A 22975-nucleotide genomic window follows, 5' to 3' on the forward strand; every position below is an offset into this window, starting at 1 on the left:
AAGGCAATAAAATGTAAATACCATATCTGCATATAGGTTTGGAAGATGCTACAAAAGAGGCAACTATGAAATCCATATATATCGTTCCAAACAACTTCAAAATGGATTTGATAATTATTTGCCAGAATTTTGATGGTGCTCCCAAACAAGCAAGTGGAACCACGACCGACTACCATTTCCTATAAAATAATTTATAATTTCAAGTTAAAAGCAATAAAATGAGTTTTATTATACATAATCTTTTATAAATAATGATAACACAAAGATATTCGTACTTTTGAAGTTCATCACTCATGTTTCATTGATATATTTTTTTTATTGAGTAGCAATCTTTTATAAGCTTATAATCATACTTTCAAGAATAACAAATAATTTATTACTATTGTATTATAATATATGAGTAATCCATATCTACAAATGTATAATAGAAATTATGATTTTATGTAAATATATATGAAATTGAATCCATATGGTATGGGTTTTTTAAGTATTTGGGGCGAGCTTCATAGTTTATCTTGGAATGAACTCCAGAATTTTTTATTTTTTTTTCAATTTCTTCTGTGTATGATACTCAGGGGTGTCAACGGTTTGGTTCAGACACAGACGGAACCAGACCTAGCCCCGATTTTTGGGTATAGAATCGGGTTTGGATCCCGGTCTAATTAGATTCACTATAAGAGAAACCATACCCAAACCCGATAAAAACTACATGAACCAGACTCGGGCCATACTCGGTAAAATAATATTTTTTATCACTTTTTCATTGAAAATTTGTGGGTCTTAATCGGAACTCAGGTCGAGTCCGGGTCTGATATAAAAATTTACACTATACCCGACCCGAGTCTTAATTGGGTCTTCTTATTTATCACCGTACTCGAACCCTATAGGGTTTGGTACCGGTCGGGTCCGGTACCTGTTGATACCCCTACTGGTACTTTTTGAACAAGTTTCATAGTGGGATACGAAAATGTCAGGAAAGAGCTTTTTAGGAAAAAGGAATCTTGACATGGTATGGTAGGGTTGACTCTTTGAACATTCAACTGAGACAGGACAGCACGACGCTCCGCGTCTTTGTTGGCTTCACGTATTGGTTGGTACTTCAACAGCAGCCATCCATTTCCGGTCTCTCTCTCTCTCTCTCTCTCTCTCTCTCTCTGTGGAAGTGCGCAATTTGTTTGATCGACAGCTAACATCGCTGTTTGGGATATCGAGCAGGAACAAGAGGAGAAAGAAGCTCCACCTGTATGGCGCCGCCGCCGATCCTATCGCTAGCTCTCCCGTCGGAAACGGGCCGCGTTCTCAGCATCCAATCTCACACCGTCCAGGTCTCTCTCTCTCTCTCTCTCAGATTAGCACAGGCTGCTCTTTCTTTATTTCCTTTCTGTCTTTTGTTACAAGTTCTCCAATGCTGAAGTGTTGGATGTGAAGTTTTTTTTCCTCCTCTTTATTGTTTAGATCTTTTGGGGTTCTTTTGAGAATGTTGAGGAATGTGTGGAGACACTCTCGGTAGTTGTTTACTTATTTGATCCGCATCTGATGGAAAGTATGTTGGAAGAAAATGGTCTTGATGATGGGCTGGTTTCTTTTAACTCGTCGAAAGGACTTGCCTTGCTCCAATAGATTTCTGGCGCCGGCCGATTCTGTTGGTAGTTGATACGATATATCGTTGTTGGTTGTGATTTTGATTTTGATTCTGTGGGGGGGTGGGACTGTTGATTTTCTGTTCACCAGAAGGTACAATCAGTTGATCCGTGCCCTGTTCATGGCATTCGATGATGTAAAGCCCTAGGTCCCCCTTGCCCACCAGATAGAACACCCAGCTTCGACCGCGGGTACTCATAAACACCCCTTAACTTGGGATGTCACCTGGAGCGCTCGGGGGATTGTTATTATCGGAGATATGGAACAATAAACACGATGCTTCCTCCTCCTGACATTATCATTGTAAGCAATAACAATGAATACTTCTAAAACAGAAAGAAAAAGTGTTGTCTTTTTCTATGAGAGTTGTGCTTAGCAATGATTTCTCCTTTTTTTTTATTCTCCACCTTTTGTTTTGGTCCCTAGCAATAATTATATACTATATGGGCACATTATGAAGGAAATGTGAATTGTACTTTTATCTTTCCACTAATTTTCTACCATGAAATCCACTTTCAATGACTGACACACATGAAAAATCCATGATTGTGGTCTAGGTAGGATGTGGACATAGGCATAAATCCGTTCAGAAGATACTTTTAATTTCCAAATTGGATTATTCATTGTTTGTTCAGTGTTAGGAGCCTAATCAATATAGTAAAAGGCCCTATGGTGATTAAGGTGTGTAAAGTCAAGCCTTTAAACCACTAGAATCCTAACAATTCACCACGCTGCCAACATCCTCGATTGCCCATTCTAGGATAGCTCTTAATCTTGTTTTGACTCCAATTAACCCTTTTCATCTTTGGGGGCTCTCACTCTGGTCTTGACTCTTGATTGCACTTTTCCTAGGTTGCCCCTTCCGAGAATGAAACTCGAGGCATGGTGGTTGCTTTTATACCAAATGTTAGGTGCCTAACTGATACATTAAAAGCCCTTAGAATGGTTAACCACCAGGATCCTAACATTGTACAGTTCATACTGAAGTTAGTGAAAACAGATTTTATCTCCAAATCCATGCAGAGGCTTGTGATCACCTTTGTTGTTTCTTCCCATCCCAAATCTCAATTCCTTTTGTAACAATTAATCATCTAACTTCTAGACAATGATTGACACTCAAATATTGACCTTTCCTTTTGAAATACTCGAACTCATCACTTTAGTGGCAATGTTCCTTTTTTTTTTCTTAATTTGTTTCAGAGTGATGTTTGGAATTAATTGGTTTATCATTACTTCATTATGTTCAGCACACTGTCTTGCATACTTGCACCTGCAAAAAGCTATTTCATCAAAAGCATCTTTCACTTTATGTGCTTCTGATTTAGTCACTGCTGCTTCACTTTCTTCTGATTTTCATCCTCTTGCTTCTCTAAAACGTAGCAGCAAAGTTTGTGATCCAATGGGACTAAACCATTTTGAGCATCTCAATTCCTTTTCTTGTTGCTACCATTCTAGTTCTGTTCTATGCATCAGGAGCATTTGGTTTCAGTATACACACACACACACACACACATATATATATATATATATATATATATATATATATATATATATATAGAGAGAGAGAGAGAGAGAGAGAGAGAGAGAGAGAGAGAGAGAGAGAGAGAGAGAGAGAGAGAGAAGTGTATCGTCAAACACACAAAGTGTCCGATGAAAATCAGACGCTTTTCCACTTTTGATTGTGTAAGATCAGCGGTGGAACATCTTTCTTTTGTTAACAAAAAAATTAGCAGCGGTCGGTCACCGCTAAATGCTCTTTTTCGGCCCAGACCTTTAGCGCGGTCACGACTGTTGCTATATATATAGGAACAAAATAAAAAAATCCATTAAAGCAATTCAAATGGACAGATTTTCAGCAGTTTGAGGCACATGCACCTTTCAAATTAATGAAAAATTAAGAATTTGGAGTAAACTCTTTTTGACAAGAGGAATACTGATCCTTTCTAAAGAAGATATTACATTAATTGATCAAGTCATAATGGGAGAATTTAACAATTTAAAAGAAATGTTGAAAACTTAATGTCATGTCAAACCTGGCATTGACATCCTTGGTACTGTTTCCTGAAACTTGTTTTCTCAAAGTAGGGATGTCAAACTTGTTATTGGTATTCACTTATGGTTAGACTTCCGTTTTATTCATAGTCACCAATATCGGTATCAGCTATATCTCGGTTATAGGTTTGGTGATAAATCTCAGGGCTTTGAAAATATAAAAAACAACAAAAATAAGAAAATATCTGTTTAGACAAAAAATACATAAATAATAAAAGAAATAAGTAAAAATATAAAAGAAAGAAGAAAAAATATTAAAAATAAATAAAAATAGTAAAATTAATTGATAATATCGCAAGAATATCATGATATTCTTGTGATAATATCACGATATTATCAAATTGGTGATATTTTGCCTATATTATCGTTTGGTAAATTTACAACGATAATATTGTGATATTTTGAAAATATCGCCGGTATATGTAACTATGGTTTTATTACATGTTTTGACCCATGCAAGTGGCCATGAGATGCATGTTTTGAATTTTTTAGAATTTAAAAATACTTTTATGCTATATTACCTTCACAGTTTTGGAGTGCCAACGAGTCAGTGCCTGACACTTGGACACTGACGCCAACATTCCTAGACACTTCATTTTTTACATAGAATTGTCCAAAAAAATGGACACTTGGTGTTGCGTGTTCGACCCTTTTGAGTGTCTTAGACATGCATTGTCTGATGTTAGACACTTTGTGTCAACTTTGTTTAAACCTTTTTTTTATATATATATTTTATTGGGTCCCAACTCCATGAAAATGAGTGGGCATGCTCCTTACTATATAGAAAGACCCCCCTCTCTCTCTTTTTTAGATGATGAAGGTGTCAAGCTGGCCGGTAAAAGACTCTCAAAGTTACTGCAGTCATGCTCGCTTAGTGCCATTTAAGAACTAAATCTCGTTTCTATTTCACAATTTTTATATATAATAAATTGTGCGGTGCCACATACAGGCAAGAGAGAACCACAAATGTCTCCCTCTTTTTTTAAATAGTTCTTTTATTTTTTATTTAATTACTTTTTTGTTTCTCTCTTTCTCACATATATATATATATATATATATATATATATATATATATATATATATATATATATATATATATACTTCGACACCGGCACTCATGTAAGTGTCCAAGTATGGCTATTCATCTCTATCGAATAGGTTCGCTTGCACGCTTATCGTAGGCTTCAAGTAACCCTCCTCTAGGCTCCACTGGACAGTAATTGATGTTTCTCCTTCTGACTATTTTTGTGATGGTCCCCTCAGATCGAATATTCTCACATATTACGCAATTGACAATGTATTGTCATGTCGGGGCGGCTATAGGGCTGTTTCTAACGCTCTGTTGTACAGGTAGTTGTATCGAACATGCAGATGAGAGCCTGTCCTACCTACTAGCTAATAGGATGGAAAGATATGATGCATCTAGGACCCTTGATTCTATATCCAAAGTGCTCGTCCAAGGAGGAAGCCCATCCCACCAACTTGAATCACCTTTGTCATAGTATGCCTTTTGTGAATAAAATGGATGAAAGATCTGAACAAACATGACCTGTAGTCAAGAGGAAGAAATTGCAAATATCGTAGTTGCTCATGAGAGATTTCTACAACTCAAAATGAGCCTTTTTTTCTTGTTTCTTAAAAGGTCCTGCTTGATGGAATGAAGAGCAAAAGCAATTCAAACCTACCCTAGCAGCGAGCAGTGAGTTCCGCCGAGCCTACACATGTGTTGCCTAGAATAGAAAAGCAGCGGGCGTAGCCTAGCAGCAAGTGACACCATCGTTGCGAGTGACACCTACCCTTTCTCCACTGCGAGTTCTGCCTATGCTGGACAACGGAAACATAATTGGAATGCTTGCTTTGTAGTTGTGGCATGGTAATTTTGACTATATGAAAGGGAATTAACTTTGTTAGAGGTCTTTTAACTTTATTAGAGATCTCAGGAGGTTGTGGATTTTCTGAAACCAATTCCAGTTTAGTTTGGACAAAAGACTAATGTATTGATGGTGTTGCCATGGCTTTCTATTTTATAGAACTGTTTAGCACATTGGAAATATTATTCAATTTGAGCCAATTATAGGATGCCAAGGGCACTAAAGAATGCAAGAAGCTCCAGGTATCTAAAACACGTATTTGACTTATTGATTCAGGAAATTGTGGTTCCCATAACCACCTGGACGAAGTAGACAAATACACATGCATACATATAAAATTAGACAAGTAGTTCTCATGTTGACTGATATGTTTAACCATTGATTCTGAAAATTGATTTGGATCCGCTCAGATGTTTCTCACATGCAAACGTGTGATTTTCTGTGGTCCATTGCAGAAACCTTGCTTCTTGTAGCACTTATGTTTGTGTTTTTCACTATTCTTGCAACTTGTTATTAACTGACTAGTTGGCACAGTCAACAGACTAATCATGTATCATCGCGTCGTCGCCCTACAAATATCTGGCATTATATTTTCAATATTGTGAGCATTCATACTTATAATCATGGAAATTGTTCTGCTTGTGCACTATCATTTGCAGGGCTATGTTGGGAACAAGTCAGCTGTCTTTCCTCTTCAGCTTCTTGGCTTTGATGTGGATCCAATCAATTCAGTGCAGTTCTCCAACCACACAGGCAAGCTGCTCTATATAACTTCCTTCAAACAGTCTCAGGACTCATGGACCTCATATACGGTGCGAACTTATGTCTATATTCCTGTATAAGCTCACAATAGATCCTGCAGTGAGCTTTCAGGCTTGATGGTATCTGATCAATCAAGGTGGTGCAGGATACCCTACATTTAGAGGTCAAGTACTTAATGGCCAACAACTATGGGATATTATTGAGGGCCTCTCAGCAAATGATTTACTATTTTACACCCACTTATTAACAGGTCAGCAATGTATTTTTTTTTGGTTTCCAAATCAGTGGCAGTCTTATTCCAATGTCTAGTTTTTAAGTTCTTCTAAATTAGTTCTCTTGGAAAACACCAGGCTCTCGTGAGAGTGTACGTATGTGCGTGCACGTGAATTTACATGCCATGTGCGTGCATGTGTTTGCAGATATTTTTGTGAAAATATCTCAAAAGAGATAATGTGCAAAACAAGCACCACCTCCACGAAGGAATATGTGCACAAAGGCACAAGAACACTTAGAACAAAATGTACACAAGGTACAAATGAAGAACACAAATGCCAAAATATAAAGAATTTTATTGAACAATTGGAGAACAATGCTCCAAGCATTGAATACATTTATGAGGGGGTTCTGTAACGCCCCAAAATCATGGACTTGAAACCTTTTATGAAAAAGGTTGAAAGCTTTGAAATCAATCATTTATCAGAGTTTAAAACAGAAGTTCAGCGGAAGATCAGGTTCAAAACAACAAGTCCCTAGACCTTGGGCACATTACAACCAAAAAGCAGTTTCCCTCTTACAAACTGATTTGCAGTTCAAATAGATATTTTATTGCAATTAAAGAAGAACCACATTTTGGTAATACAGTTTTAGAAATGCAGAGTTATAATCAAAAGAGATGCTTTCAAAAAAACCTTATACCGCATCTATCAAAAGTATCCCCAGGAGCGCAACAACGTCAGGAAAGGGCATTGCCTTGAGTGCATCGCGTCATCATGCCATCGCAAGCTGTCTCAACCTGTTCACCACCTGCCCATGAAAATGGGTCAGTCAAACAACAGACTAGTAGGGGTGCAAAGGACAAGAAAGAGCAGAAGCTGCAATAAGTAAGATAAACGCTAGCCCAAGCAGAAACAAGCAAGACTAGCAGATCTAACCAAATGTGCTGTGGAGTAAGCAAAGCTCTAGTAAAGCAGACAACTACGTAAAAGAGCAGGAAGAATCAGAGTGCTTGAACAGACCACTATAGCAATCTCACAAATATAATGGGTGAAGAGTAACTAACTCTATCCACCAGCCAAGCAAAAGCAATTGCAAAAGACAAGTATTCATAACAACATTCGAAATAAATACAAGTACCATTATATGGTTCAGCCTATCGGCCAGCAGCTACATTAATCGTGAGGCACAAGCTATTGCATCACAAGCAATTTGTAAGCTACACAGGATAAGCAATCAACTAGTATGAGAAGCTAGTTATCACCAAGCACAGAACTGCGTAAGCAGTTTAACCAACAAGGGTAACGCCTCGACAGGCGTACCTAGCTCAACGAGTAGCATACCTAACTACCGAGCTAACAAGCAAGCAAGCAATGCACGTCAGAATATGCATATCTCAAGATCATGTGTATAAGTTATATCTTGTCTCATTACTGAGCAGGCCATTGTGGGTACGCACAAGGCAAAACGTAGAAACAACCGAGATCGATTCGGGGGTCCATTATGCTATGTATTTTATTATACCCCGAATGACTGACTGAGTCCGCTTCCTAAGGGGACGGTCTGTGACCAAGAGAGTAAATCCCCAAAGGCAAACAAAGGCCCAATGGATGCGCATCCGTACTTCTGCAGAAGTGGCCCGAAGGATTTTCCCTAACCTCCGATGACTGGGGAAGGTCGGATCTTTGCCCGAGATTGCCATATATGACTGTCCATCGGAGTTTTGTACCATCCATCCTCTCTCTTGATGAACCGTTCCGAATGAGCGCGACGGAGGGTTTCTTAACCGCCGTCCCATTCTCATGCTCTGGTCTTTCAACCCAATCGAGCATCTTGCCTGTGAAGGCGCATGATTATTATTTAGGTGAGTTATACACGCCATTGCGCGTTCGAGACAAGCACACAATTCACATCTTACTCACAGCAGCACGCATCGTAACTATTCACATATACAATCACGATAAAAAGGGGGTCAATCCTCAGTGAGGGTAGAAACATCACTCTTGTGATCTCAAACACATGCCATTGCATGTTCGAGGCAGACATAGGCCTCTCATCCTACTCATCGTAGTACGCAACGTACCTGTTCAAAAGTACAACCACGATAAGAGGGGTATGGATCTCTCGCAGGAAATCCCAAAGCTTCTACTTTATAGAAACCCACAGTGAACTTATTCCAGTTCCAACTGATCGTGCTCGGGTCCTTTAGACAATCGCGAGCAATCGGCCTATTAGGCGAAAACAACATAACAGGATTAGCTTAATGTGTCAATACACGCTTAGAGGTTACTGTAGACCTCTCGTTCTGCTCTCGTAGCCCAAACATATCGTATGTGACTTAAGGGTACAACTACAAGAGGAGGAACATGGATCCTTCGTAAGAGATCCAACAATACCTTCACAAAGGAAGGCACTACAATCTCGGTTGAACCAGAAAGGCCTAGAAACTAGGTCTTGTATCAGAGGTGAGGTAACGCCGATCTAGTGATGGCGCAAGTACCTTGCTAGGATTCCCGCCCCTACTCGTACATAGGCTTCTAAACCAGGCTATCTGAGTCAAATCGAATAGGTGAACTAAGGTTGTAACACACCTATCCCGAATGCACCGATTTGGGAGATCTGGCCGCTATCACTTTACAAGCTATACATTCCTGAAAATAGGATCGCACCTAAGATGATGTCTTTTGAGAACTGAAGTGCATAAGTGCGTGTCGTGGCTTGTAAGCCAAGTGAGACGATATACACTACGCACTCGAAGTTGCACTCAGAGAGTGCAAGCTGACAAGAGGCAAACTCATGCACATACTAATACTAAGGTACGACGAGGGACAAGCCTCGGGGGCGAAGCCGCACCGCGAGGGCAGAACGCTAAAGCTCCACACGAGGTATGAGATCATACCTCGATCATCGTAACGCATAAGCAGGCAACTACGCAAGCGACTCGTGAGGTAGGAGATCCTACACTGACTACGCAAGTGTAAAGGACGACTCACGAGGCATAGGGTTGCACTTCGATAGATCGATAAGCGCAAGCAAGAAAAGGAGCATGCGACAGAGATAGGATACATGCATGAACAAAGCATATGCACGAAGCGCAGCAACCAGGTAAAGACGAATACATACAAAAGGTAATTGCAAGAGCAAGCACGACAGTACAAGAAAGTAAAGCACGAAGGGTAACGCGAGGAGCAAAGCACATGGCGCATAAAGCGCGGGGCAACAAGTAAATGCAAGAAGGTAAAGTGCATGAGCATAAAGGAGGACCAGGCATCCTGGAGAATAAGGCAAACATAAGTAAATGCCAAGGCGCGAAGCGCGGGGCAACAGGAAAGTAAAGTGCGGGAAAGTAAAAAGGACAAGGATCGCGAAACCGCGTCCTTGAGTTAAAAGGCAGGAAATGTAAAGACAGAAATGAAAAGCCTAGGCACATATAACGCGGCGGCGACAGAAAAGAAAGTGCAAGAAAGTAAAGAGGACAAGGATCGCGAAACCGCGTCCTTGAAGGTAAAGACATACGTATATATATTATACGTATACATATATCATCCTCTTTTAATTATCTTTCTTATTTTAGCATTTATCAGTTCATTGTCCTTTCACGCAAGAATCCCCTACCTTAAGGGGTTGCGGGTTCTCGTACGCATGCAGCGTAGGCAAGCAAGAGCTCGAGCCACAGAGGGCGAGCTGGATCCACCGTTCAACCTGGAGATCTCATAACATTAGCATAAGCCGACATAGAAACAAGCAACAAGGCAGCAAGGCCTCCCTGCCTGCAGGAGGCAGATGCAGAAACTCTGCATCCTGCAGACAGGGGTGCCAGAGACAGAGGCCTCAACCCTGCTTGGCAACAGCAGCAGAGACAGGGAGCAGGAGCTCCCTGTCTGCCAGGCACAAGGAATGGCAGGGGAGGGAGCGGAGGCTCCCTGCCACACCTGCCACAACAAGGCAGGGGGGGAAGCACCCCCTGTCAGAACACGAGACAGGGGCGCAACCTCCTGCCGGCAGCAACAAGGCAAGGGGGCAGAGTCCCTTGCCAGAGAACCGCAGAGATGCAGGGGGCAAGCCCCTGCCCGAAAACAAGAAAGCAGGGGGGCTTCGCCCCCTACTGACACAACGCAGGAGGCAGGGGGCCTCGCCCCCTGCCGGCACAATGCAAGAGGCAGGGGGACAGAGCCCCCTGCCAGCACAATACAAGAGGCAGGGGGACAGAGCCCCCTGCCGAGGATCAACAGAAAGGTGCAGGGGGCTCCGCCCCCTGCAGGGGAAACAAACAGAAGGCAGGGGGGCCTAGCCCCCTACCGGCAAACAAAAGAAGACAGGGGGCGAAGCCCCCTACCGAGAAGCAACATCAAGGCAGGGGGACCCCTCCCCCTACCGAGAACCAAAAAAAAAAGAGAGCAGGGGGGGCTTAGTCCCCCTGCTAAGCCACTGCAAAAGGCAGGGGGGTGACCTCCTGCCGACAAGAGGCGACAGGGGCTCAGCCCCCCTGTCGACCCCGAACAAAAAGGCAGGGGGGTTAACCCCCTGCCAAAACAAGAGGCGACAGGGGCTCAGCCCCCCTGTCGTTCAACAGCAAAAAGGAATGACAGGGGGCGGAACCCCCTGCCAAGAAGAGCCAACGACAGGGGGCTCAGCCCTCTGTCGACCAATAACAAAAGGGGGGGTGGCAGGGGTTTAGCCCCCCGCCAACAAGCGGTGATGACAGGGGGCTCAGCCCCCCTGTCGATCCACCCAACACATAGGAGAAGGAGGGGAGGGTTATACCTCCGAAGACCTCAGCGACCGGGGGAGGAGCTGAGTGGAAGGGGCGCTGATGGCATGCTCGGGGTCCCTGGCGGCTGGTCGGCAAGACGCAGGGAGGAAGAAAGGGTGGTGGCCGGCGGCGATTCATCGGTGCACGAGGTCGCTGGAGACGCTGGCAGCGAATCACCGGTGACTGAGAGGTTGTCGGTGGCCGGCGCAGTCTACAACAGACGGGAGGGTGGCGACGATCGTCGGCGGCTGCTGTCGACCGAGGTCACCGAACGGAGGGTGGTGGCGCTGCCGAGGCTCAAGGGCTGTCGGAGTGTCTGCGGCTGAAGGGGAGACAGCAAAGGGGGATTCGGGGGCTCACCGGAGCTCGAAGGGGGAGAAAGGCCGGTTGTCAGGGAGGCCGAGGGATGCTCGCGTCGTCGGGAGACCCGCCGGACTGAGAGAGGAGGCGGCCGGACGAAGCCGTTCGTCGGCATCTCCGATCGCCGGCGACAGCTCGAGGGAGGCAGAGCAGAGGAGTGAGAAGGGGCGAGGGTTTTGCCCCTCCCCCGAGACGCCTGTGACTTAAAAGTCACAGGCTTCTCGATCATTCGAGAAGCCGGGTCCGAGTTTGGGCTCGGGTCCGGGTCCAGCTCGGATCTGGGTCCGAAACGACGGACCAACCTTGACACGTGCAGAGCACGTGTCTGACACGTGTCCGACACCGATTTTTTTTTTCCACGGGTCTTTACAGGTTCACCCCTATATTTATACTAAAGAGGGACCCTTGGAGGGGCTCCCACTAGACGTTGGAGGGGACGGTTAGAAATCTAACCGTTGGAGGGGTCCAACGTCTAGTGTTGGACCCCCTCCAAGAGTTGACTGTCAACAAGAAAGAAAAGAAAAGAAGAAAAAAAGGAAAAAGGAAAAGAAGAGAAAGAAAAAGGAAAAAGAAAAAAGGGAAAAAATGTACAAACATATTCACTAATGTGAATATGCACAAAAAAAGGAAAATACTGAAATACCCTTGGGGGTTACATGATGTGAAATATATATATATATATAATGATAGATACATATACATATATGTATAATACATATATATATATATATATATATGTATCTCTCTTTCTATATATATATATATACAAAAAATAGAGATACAATTTAACACCCTCTCTCAAACTTAGGGCTCAATGACCGAGAGTTTGCCGAGAAGAAAGTTAGAATCTTGGAGAGCAGAGCGCCTTGGTGAAAAAATCTGTCAACTGATACTCTGAGGTCATGTAAGGAAGATCTATAACTTTTTGCAAATATGCTTCTCTAACGTAGTGGCAGTCCATCTCAATATGCTTTGTGTGTTCATGGAACATGTGATTTTTAGCAATGTAGATTGCTCTTTTATTATCACAACATAACTTTGTGGGTCCTTGAATCTGAATGCCCATGTCTTGTAGCAGTTGATGGATTCACTCAATTTCCATGGTTGTAGAAGCCATGGCTCGATATTCTGCTTTGGTGGATGATAGAGACACCTTATGTTGTTTCTTACATCTCCATGAGATCAGGGATTCACCTAGAAAAATATAAAATCCTGTAGTGGAGTGACAATTATTTGGGTCACCTCCTCAATCAGAGTCAGTATATGCAATTAAATTTAACTTAGAAGATGAGGAAAAAAAAACTCACTTGTTTAAGGTTCCCCTTATGTATCAGACAATTCGGAGAACGACGCCCATACGGACGGATGTAGGAGCATGCTGAAATTGGCTTGCAGTGTGCACGGCATGCGAGATGTCCGACCTTGTGATGCTAAGATACATTAGAGACCCCACAAATTGCCGGTAGGGAGTAGGATCATCTAAAGGAATCCCATCATTGATCTTCATTTTTGATCCCATAATTTCAGGGGTCTCACAGATTTTATCGTCAGAAATACCTGATCTGCCAAGAATCTCACACGCAAGTTTAGTTTGAGACAAGAAATAGCCTCTATGAGAGTAGGCTACCTCTATACCAAGAAAGTATGTCAAATACCCTAAGTCTGACATTTCAAACCTTTCTTTTAAAGTGGTTTCAATACTTTTGATGCCCTTTATGTCACTACCTGTTGTCAACATGTCATCAACATACAACAGTAAAATTACAATTCGTGCATTAGACTTTTTGACAAACAGAACAATGTCAGTATAGCATGAAGTAAAACCCTCTTGAATCATAACTTCATTAAATCGATCATACCAAGCTTTAAGAGCTTGTTTCAAACCATAGAGCGCTTTTTGCAAATGAAGGACTTTTTCTTTCGGTACGTCTATGCCAGGAGGAGCATCCATGTAAACTTCTTCATTAAGATCCCCATTTAAAAAAATATTTTTAACATCCATTTGGTAAATGTTCCATTTTTTTAACAGATGCAATGGTGATCAAACATCTTACAGTGACCATCCGAGCAACGGGGGCAAAAGTTTCTTCGTAATCAATACCGTATTCTTCGCTATATCCATTTGCGACAAGGTGGGCTTTATATCTTTCAAGAGTGCTATCACTATTGGTTTTGACTTTAAAAATCCATCTGCATCCTATTGATTTCTTTCCTTTTGGAAGATATTAAAAGATCCAAGTTTTGGCTTTGTTGAGGGCTCTAAGTTCGTTATCCATGGCGTCCCTTTATTCTAACATTTTCTTAGCTTCTTCAAAGTTCCTAGGCTCTTGATACAAGTGAATGACACTAAGACATGCCCTATGTTTTGGAGAAAAAGACTTATAGGATATAAATCTAGAAGGATTTTTCCTAGATCTTTCGGTTCTTCGAGAGTGGTTGGAAGGTTCACTAGGGTCACTATACTTCTTTATTGCACTTCTAAAGGTACTTTTATCTCTATGTGTATAGGTAATTGGTTCAACTATTATTTCTTCTTCATGTTGGATGGGTTGCAGAATACTTTCACTTATGTCTTCATCCCCATTTAATTCATCATCGCTAAAAAAATCCTTGTTTCTAGATAATAATTTAAACAAAATAGAGTAATCCGCATTATCTTCATGAGTTTTATGTTCTTCAAAACCACTCATATTTTCTAAAAATGTTACGCTTCTTTGAAACATATAGTTTGTCATTTTTAATATCATAACACCTAAATCCTTTTTGTATTTCCGGATATCCCCAAAATGCACAAGGAATAGCTTTGAGAGATAACTTATCATTCTTGTCGGTGAGGACAAAACATTTAGAACAAAAAATTCTTAGTCTATTGTAGTCGGGTTCCTTTTTATACAAGGTTTCAAAAGGAGATATTTGATTCAAATTTTTGGATAAAAGTCGATTTATGAGATAAATCGATGCAAGAGCCGCTTCGACCCAAAATCTTTTTGGAATTTTTTGAGAAATGAGTAAGGTCCTTGTAGTTTCTATTATATATCTATGTTTTCGTTCGGCCAATCCATTTTGTTGAGGTGCTTTTGGGCAAGACCTTTGATGAATAATTCCATTATTTTCAATGTAACTTTTGAAATCATTTGAATGATATTCTCCCCCAAAGTCAGTTCTAAAAATTTGTAATTTACTATTGAATTCATTTTGTATCATCATATGAAAAACCTTAAAAGTAGATAAAACCTCATGTTTATGTTTGAGGAAGTAAATCTAACTATATCTTGAGAAATCATCAACATAAATAACATAATATGAAAAACCTCCTTTAGATACTACGGGTGCCGGTCCCCATACATCCGAATGCACAATTTCAAAAGGCTTAGATGAAAACATAGTTCTTTGTCCAAAAGGTAAGCTTCTTATTTTACCAAGAATACAATCATTATAATTGAAATTGTCTTTACATAAAGTTTTAGCAAAATGTAAACAAGAGAGCTTGGCAATATTTGGATGCCCAAGGCGTTTATGCCAAACATTTATATCTTTATGTTGGGCAATATTATAAAAAGATTATTTTGGAATTTGAAGAAATTTCATAAAGTATAGATCTCCCTTCCTAGAGCCTTCCCCAATCAACTTTCTAGACCGACGATTTTGTATCCAACATTTATTTGATAAGAACTTGATATCACACCCATGATCCGATAGTTGAGAGACGAAAAGCAAATTTAAATTTAGTTTTGGGATAAATCTAACTTTAGGAATAAAAAAATCTTATCTTTCAAAATCTTCAATTTCTTTTATTTCAAGAGAAGCCCCATCTGCGATAGAGACAAAAGAAGGTGATTTTTTTTTAGTATTTAGAAAGAGCAAAAGCATTTGGAGTCATATGAAAGGATGCACCCGAGTTTAAGAGCCAAAGAGTCTTACCGGGAGGAGAGAAGGTGGTCATGCGGCTTCAGAAACGGATCCCTTGAGGAGAGGTTGAAGAGCTTTCATGATTTGATTTAGAGACAAAGTAGCATTGTTGAAAGCTGAAGGTCCTTCCTCCTTGGTTGGTTGAAAAGTCGTAGTGTGTCTCTGATCCATATGTTGCCCACCAATTAAGGGGATCTTCTTCGTCCCTTGCCACAAGTGCTGCTAAAGAATCAAATCTCCCAGTAGAAAACTTGCCAAACTCACTATTTATAACCTTAAACATGTGAGGATCATTAAAAAGTCTTCCCAAATATATCATTCTATTTCTTGATATCTCAGGATCTTCATTTGGAGAAACACGACCAACACCTGCTGTCAACCATTTTTTTGCGTAATATTTTGGATTGAGAGAGTGTGCCATGCAATGCAAATGTGTATTGCTTTTATCTCATCTTCTCACTAAAACTGAATGTACATGATTGTAAAATTCTGAATCATCAAGTGCAATATCTTTCTTCTCATGTTTAAAAATAATACTTTGAACTTTTTCAATCATATTGTCCCACATTTCATAAATTCTATGAAGCATGGGTACATCTCTGTCAACTTCTCTCAACATTTCCCAAATAGGCTCTGTAAATTCAACAAAATATGTAATTTTATCCCACCAAAAATCATCACAGATGCATTTTTTGATAGCTTGAGCCTTGACATCATCTTCAGTACGATAAAAATCCCAATTTTGATCAGCGACCATCATCATCAATGCATTCTTGAGTTGCTTAATTCTTTTTATCATAACAATGAGAGAAGCAAAACGAGTTTCAGCAACTTTCAGTAACTTGAGATCAGAATGCCTATTAAATATAGAAAGAGCATGATGATGGTTTACAACAAAATTTCTAATATTTCGAACATCCTGTTCTATTTCCTCAATCCATAAGCACATTTCATGTGTATGTGCATCATCTTTTGATGGATTGCATATACTCTTAAGTGCCAAATTTAAACTGTGTGCTCCACAAGGAGTCCAAAAAATATGTGAATATATATCTTCACTTGCCAAATTCATTCCTGCACGACTGCAAACTGGAGCATTGTCAGTAATGATTTGCACCACACTTTCTTCACCCACTTCTTTTATCACTTCGACAAATAATCTCTTTAAATATTCAGCATCTTTATACTCTCCAGATGCATCAACAGTCTTAAAAAAGATTGGCCCATTAAGTGAGTAAGCAATGAAGTTTATCAGTGGTCGCCTTTGTATATCAGTCCACCCATCAGAAACAATAGACATTCCATGTCGTTTTCATGCAAATTTTTGAGTCTCTAACAAGTCTTCAATTCTATTTTTTTCCTCTGCAAGAATGACTGTTCTTAGTTTTTCTGAACTAGGAGGCACATAACTACTCAAATTGCAATTAGCCAAAGATGTAATCATATCTTTCCAGTATGGACTTCTAGCTACATTAAAAGGAATTGAGCTTGAGTAAAAGAATCGACCAATCTTTTTATCAATTTCTGCTCTTGCCATGTTTTTGAATAACGCTTGTATAGTTTTATTGCTTTCTATCTTTCTTTTCTTTAAAAGCTCTTCTTGTATATCACTAGCAGTAGGAAAAGACAAATTAATCGAATCGCTTCTCATCTCTGCAATTTTCTTCTTTTCAGCTTCCTCTTGTTCTTTTTTTAATTGCTTTAACATGTCTTTGTCAACCCCAGAACATGCTCTAATTCCTTGACCACGAATATGCAAAAGATGTGCTTTCACACGCATATAAGAACCTATGAAAACAGTCTTACATAGATTACAATGAAACTGCACATTCTCACCACCACCACTACTAGCTTTTACCCCTTTTGTTACAAGCCTCCAAAGTGGTTGAGAAACTTCTAATTCAGGGTTAGAACTTGAACCAAATGTATTGACACTACCGCTAGAACTCGCCATTATATCTGAAAAGTGAAAACTGAAAAGAAAATAAGTAAATAAAATAAAGTTAATAAACACTTCAAAATAATAGTAATAGGAGCTACCCCCTATCTAACGCAAAAAAGGAGGGGCAGGGCAAGCCCCTGCTGAACCTTATCCGTGCCGGGGGCTTCGCCCTTGCCAAAAAGCCAAAGGCAGCAGGGGAAACGAGGAGGGGCCGAGCCTCTCCTCGTTTTCCTTTTGTTCGGCAGGGGTAACCCCCCACCCATCCCCCCTCCCTGCACCCTCTGCTCGCAGAAGAGGGGCTCGGCCCCTCCCTTTGCCTTCGATTCACAGAAGAGGGGCTCGACCCCTCATTTCCCTTCTGTCCGGTGTGGCAAGGCTCGGCCTGTCAGCCGAACCCCCTCCTTCCCCCACTCCTTCTTACCCCTGCCGAACAAAAGGAAAACGAGGAGGGGCTCGGCCCCTCCTCGTTTCCCCTGTTGTTCGGCGTGGCAAGGCTCGGCCTGTCAGCCGAGCCCCCTCCTTCCCCCACTCCTACTTTGAACTTTTTCAATAAAAGGGAAACGAGGAGGGGTTGAGCCCCTCCTCTATGAATCAGACGCACAGGGAGGGGCCGAGCCCCTCTTCTGCGAGCAGAGGGTGTAGGGAGGGGGGCGAGCCCCTCTTCTGCGAGCAAAGGGTGAAGGGAGGGGGGGGGCGAGCCCCTCTTCTGCGAGCAGAGGGTACGAGGGGAGGGGCCTGCCTGTCATAAGCGAAACGAGGAGGGGCCAAGCCCCTCCTCTGTGAATAGGAGGCACAGAGAGGGGCCGAGCCCCTCTTATGCGAGCAGACGGTGCAAGGGAGGCTGCGAGCAGAGGGAGGGTTAATCGACGTACCTATTGAGTGTTGACGGAGGGGGAGACGGTGGCTACCTGTGCGTACCGTCACCGGAGTCTGGATCGCCGACGTGGGTGGAGGAGAAAGCTGCAGGGGCTGAAGGGGAGAAGCAAAATCGAGAGGGTAAGCCCCTCCCACTGTCGATAAACCCCTTTTAGGGTTCGGCTGCAAAAAAAAATTGGATCTAGGTCGGGTCCAGACCCGACCTAGATCCAAAATGTAATTTAAAAGTCGAAATGGACATTTTTGGACTCGGTCAAAGTTGACCGAGTCCAAAATGTAGACGGACTCGGCCTGGACTCGTTGACCGAGTCCGACTCGGCGTTGACCGAGTCCGAAGCCGCACCCGCGTCCGCACCCGTGTCGGGGCGTGTCGACTCGGGTGCGGCACCTCCGTAGCCGAGTCCGTGTGACATAGCTTTCATGTATTTTAGAGAAAAAATCCATATAAACACTTTTTCCATGGATTTTCATCAAAATATTGCATGAAAATCCAATCTATATCAATTTCTCACTTGTTTCAAGAGAGAAAACACATACCATGAATAAAAAATTGAAGAAAAACAATGGTGAAAGTTGAAAAACGTGGGTAGATGGCCCAAACTACTCGTATTCATCTTCCTTTCTTTTCCTCTCCTCTTTCTTTTTCCTTCTCTTTCTCTCTCTTTTTTGATCTATTTATAGAGCTCTAGATGGGCTAGAGAAGAGAGTGCCGCCCCAGCTGGAACTCTCTTCTCTCTTAGAGTTTTCCGGAAATTTCAGAACTCTTAAGTTTGACTTTTTCAAAGTTAAGTATTTTTTTAAAAGTCTTTCTTAAAGCTTCTAAGGCATGAACAAGGGCTCTATAAAGAGTCCTAAACATTCTAAAAAAATAAATCCCGGATTTAATTAAAATTATTTATTTATTTATTTATTTATTATTTATTAATAAATAAATACCTAGAAGCTTCCAAAAGTTATTTTATTGAACTAGGACACTTCTTAAGTGATTTTACATGGGTTTAAGGGCTCTACTTAGAGTCCTAAACAAGTATCAAAAATAAATTTTCAAAATTACATTAAATTATTTATTTATTTATTTATTTAATGTTAAATATTAAATAAATTTCCAGAAGCTTCCAAAAATTACCAAATTAACTTAGGAGGTTTTTTAACATTAATAAACCCCAATTTAAAGCTTTTTGCTGAATTTAAAGTTGGAAAAATAGTTGGGCATGTATTTGGATCTAGATCTAGATCCAAATCCATCTTAGAAATTCAAATGGGTCTTGAGCTTGATCAGTTTTGTATAGAGTCCAAATCCATATTAATTTGGATCAAATCCATCATATCCGGTCCGATCCAAATCTGAACCCGAACCGACAAACTGCTCAAGTTTTGAAAAAATGCGATTTTCGGCCCAACCGTAGCCTGAATCAAGAAAAATAAAATATCGTTACTCTCAAAATTTTAAGACGCATCTAACGATATATAACTCGAATTTTGCTTCTGAAATTCGTCCGAAAATAACCTCAATTTCGCTTGAATTTAAAGATAAAAAATAAAACTTTTTCTCACATTTCGATTGGATCGTTTAGGCCTTGACAATGAGACCTGGGCCAAGCCCAGACTTTAAAGCATCGACTTAAAATCGAGAATCAAACAATTTTTTTCCTATACTTAGCCAAATTTTCGAAAAGTCTCAATATGAATAAGTGTAAAAATACGCGATATTACATCAAGAGTGGTGCCCATCACAAAACCCCACAATTTCTTACCTCTTAGATGATTTTCCATAGCAGATGCCCACATAAGATAGTTTGAGTCATTAAGTTTGCAGGAGAGCTCAACTCTTGATTCGTGCTCTATTGATGAGGAGAAAAATATGAAGAGCTCCAAAAGATCTTCCAAGATTAGTTAAAAACCAATGGCTCTGATACCATGTAATGAAAAGAGCAGAAGCACAAATGATGCAAAGAATTCTTCGAAGGAGGCAAGCAAAGAGCCAAGAACACAAGCACGTAACATGTGCAAATAACCCACTAAGGGGTAAAGTGCCTAAAAGGCAAAGAAAATATTATTCAAGAAGAGAACAAGAAGGCTTCAAAAGCCAATACGTTACAAGAGGGAGATCCCTCTTTTTATAGAGGAGGAATAGTGAGAGAGGGAACCACATGGGGCTCCCTTCTAGTCGTTGGGAGCCCCAACGGTCATATTAATGACCGTTGGGGCCCTAGTGACTAGATGGGTGGGGCCCCATGTGGTCCTTATTTCATACAAAAATAAAAAAGAAAAAAAGAAAAGAAGAGGAAGAAAAAAGAAATAAAAGAAAAACCTAAAAATTTAAAAACTATAGTGAAATTACCAAAATACCCCTATCAGGTTTTTGGGTGTACAATAAAGAGAATGTATATATATATATACATATATGTATATATATACTTATATATATTTACATGAATATTTACATGAATATATATATATATATATATATATATATATATATATATATATATGTATATATACATATTTTAACAACCACCATCACAGATTCTTTTTCGCCCACCTTAATATGAGAGAAGCAAGGCTTGTGGAAGATCCTTTCTTTGCAATCATGATTTTTGGAGAAGCTTTACACAATCCCAAGAATTGTATGGCTCTGATAGCATGCAATGAAATAAGCGAAAATACAATAAAGAACACAATAAAGTTTAACAAGAATACAAAAAAGTGCACAAGAACTAATCCACCAAGGGATAATACAATCACAAAATGAGAATAAACTCAATAGTACAACACATGCACATAATAGCCACAAAGGGTCAATAAAGGTAAAAGATATAGGGTTTAATTAACAAATGCTTAAGAAAACATTGAGAAATACAAGGGGAAGAATCCCTATTTATAATACAATGGAGAGGTAGTGGGGGCAGCCCAACTATTTGTTGGGCTAGCCACCAACGCTCATATTTATGACCGTTGGGAGCAGCTCAACAGCTAGTTGGGCTGCTACCCCAACAGATGTATTGTAAATAAATAAAGAAAGAAAGAAAAAAGAAAAACAATAAGCCTCTACTAGGTTGACACTTATTATATACATGAAATAACTGAAATACCCCTGATGTGTAACGACCCCAACTCATACCTTTTGAAAATGCGATTTTTTTTTCTAAGAGTTGTGGAAAGCTTCCCAGAGACCCGGGGTTCTTACAGTTCCAATTTCAGTTGGATAACCACACACCACAAACAAACTTACATTTATCATCCATAACCAACCAACTAAATTCTTTTATTAATGAATCAATAAGAGTCTCATACTCAACTCAAAAGTGAAGTAACAACTGCAGGAAATAACAAGAACTAAAAGAAACAAAAGTAGAGTCACACTGTCCGTAAGTGAAGAAGTCTGAAGTAAATGTGGCCCTCGTATCTTCTCAGAAGCGAATCGACTTCACTGATCACCTGAGGCTGCAAAAAATCATAAAAATAGGGTGTTAGAATTCAAAGAATTATGCGTACAGGTTTCTCTAATGAATCAAATAAGAACAAAGAACATAAATAAGATCCATGTAATATTTTAGAGGGATACCGTTATAACCAATTCATAAGACAATTAACCATTCATGCAAAAATAAAATAAACATTAAGCATGAAGGAACATGAAGTAAGTAACATGGATCATAGTTTAATCAATAAGAGCATTTAAATGCAAGAGAGAACAACATCATGCAATGATCAACATATAACAACCAAGGGAACAAGTAAACATGCATGATCTAATGCATAGCAGGAATATGCATGATTTATGTGCAATGCATAAACCCTTTATTATCTTTCATTTAAGCTTCCCTCTTTTCATATGTATGTCCTATTAAATGCACACAACTTTAAGTTCCTCTTTTTAATTACCATTGCCCGCGGATACACCAAACGGGTACAGTCCTCAAGGACAAGTAGGGTGTAACGCCCCAAAATTTCAAACTTTATAATTCCCTTGAAATAGTTGAAAAATTCGTTTTCCTTACAGAGTTATTTTTAAAATCAGCGAAAACGATTTCTTTAAAAAAAAAAGGACAAGTTTGACAACTTTGGGCACGTTAGCGAGAGAACAAGGATTTACTATGGACGATCTGCAATAATACTTAGGAAACCATTTCTTCTATTGAAAGAGAGTGTCAGGTTTGTACAAAATTTGGATTTCTCTCAGGGAAACTGTAACAAAAACCAAAATGTCCAGGAGAAGAGCTACGAACAGAAACAGTGGATCCTGAAGTCATCTCGCAGTCGCGTCATCGCCTGTGATGCACCTATTTGTCACCTGTACCCATGAAATGGGTTAGTTTTGCGAAAAACTAGTAGGTGAGCACAAATACAGAAAGAACTAAATTAGGCATAAATAATTTATGCAGCAGGTAGTAACGAGCAAACTAAGCAAATAAGCTAATAGGTTAAGTAATTTATAACATAATGGACAGCCGAGACCAAGCCGAGTGTCCATTATGTTAAGTATTTTAACATACCTCGGTTGTCTGACTTAATCCTATTCCTAGGGAGACGACCGATGGTCGAGAGAGTAAGTCCCCAAGGCCTGATAGGGATGCATCCAACTTCTGCAGAAGT

The 22975-nt window shown here is 40.4% G+C and overlaps 1 protein-coding gene across 4 annotated transcripts in view; it reads left to right on the forward strand.

The window, feature by feature from the left end:
• Positions 1-1141: 1141 nt before the first annotated feature.
• Positions 1142-22975, forward strand: part of LOC149815790 (pyridoxal kinase-like) — a 147266-nt gene continuing 125432 nt past the window's right edge. For 2 of the 4 annotated variants that reach the window (XM_089989145.1, XM_089989146.1), the window contains exons 1-3: positions 1142-1325; positions 6224-6317; positions 6472-6576. In XM_089989145.1, the coding sequence (XP_089845271.1) occupies positions 1245-1325; positions 6224-6317; positions 6472-6576 (280 nt within the window). In that variant the 5' untranslated portion in view covers positions 1142-1244. Of the gene's footprint in view, positions 1326-6223; positions 6377-6471; positions 6577-22975 lie in introns of those variants that run through there. The other 2 variants (XM_089989143.1, XM_089989144.1) reach the window with 1 other exon arrangement.

The sequence above is a fragment of the Nuphar pumila genome, chromosome 15 (genome assembly GCF_984573655.1).
Source record: "Nuphar pumila chromosome 15, dmNupPumi1.hap1.1, whole genome shotgun sequence".
Taxonomy (NCBI): domain Eukaryota; kingdom Viridiplantae; phylum Streptophyta; class Magnoliopsida; order Nymphaeales; family Nymphaeaceae; genus Nuphar; species Nuphar pumila.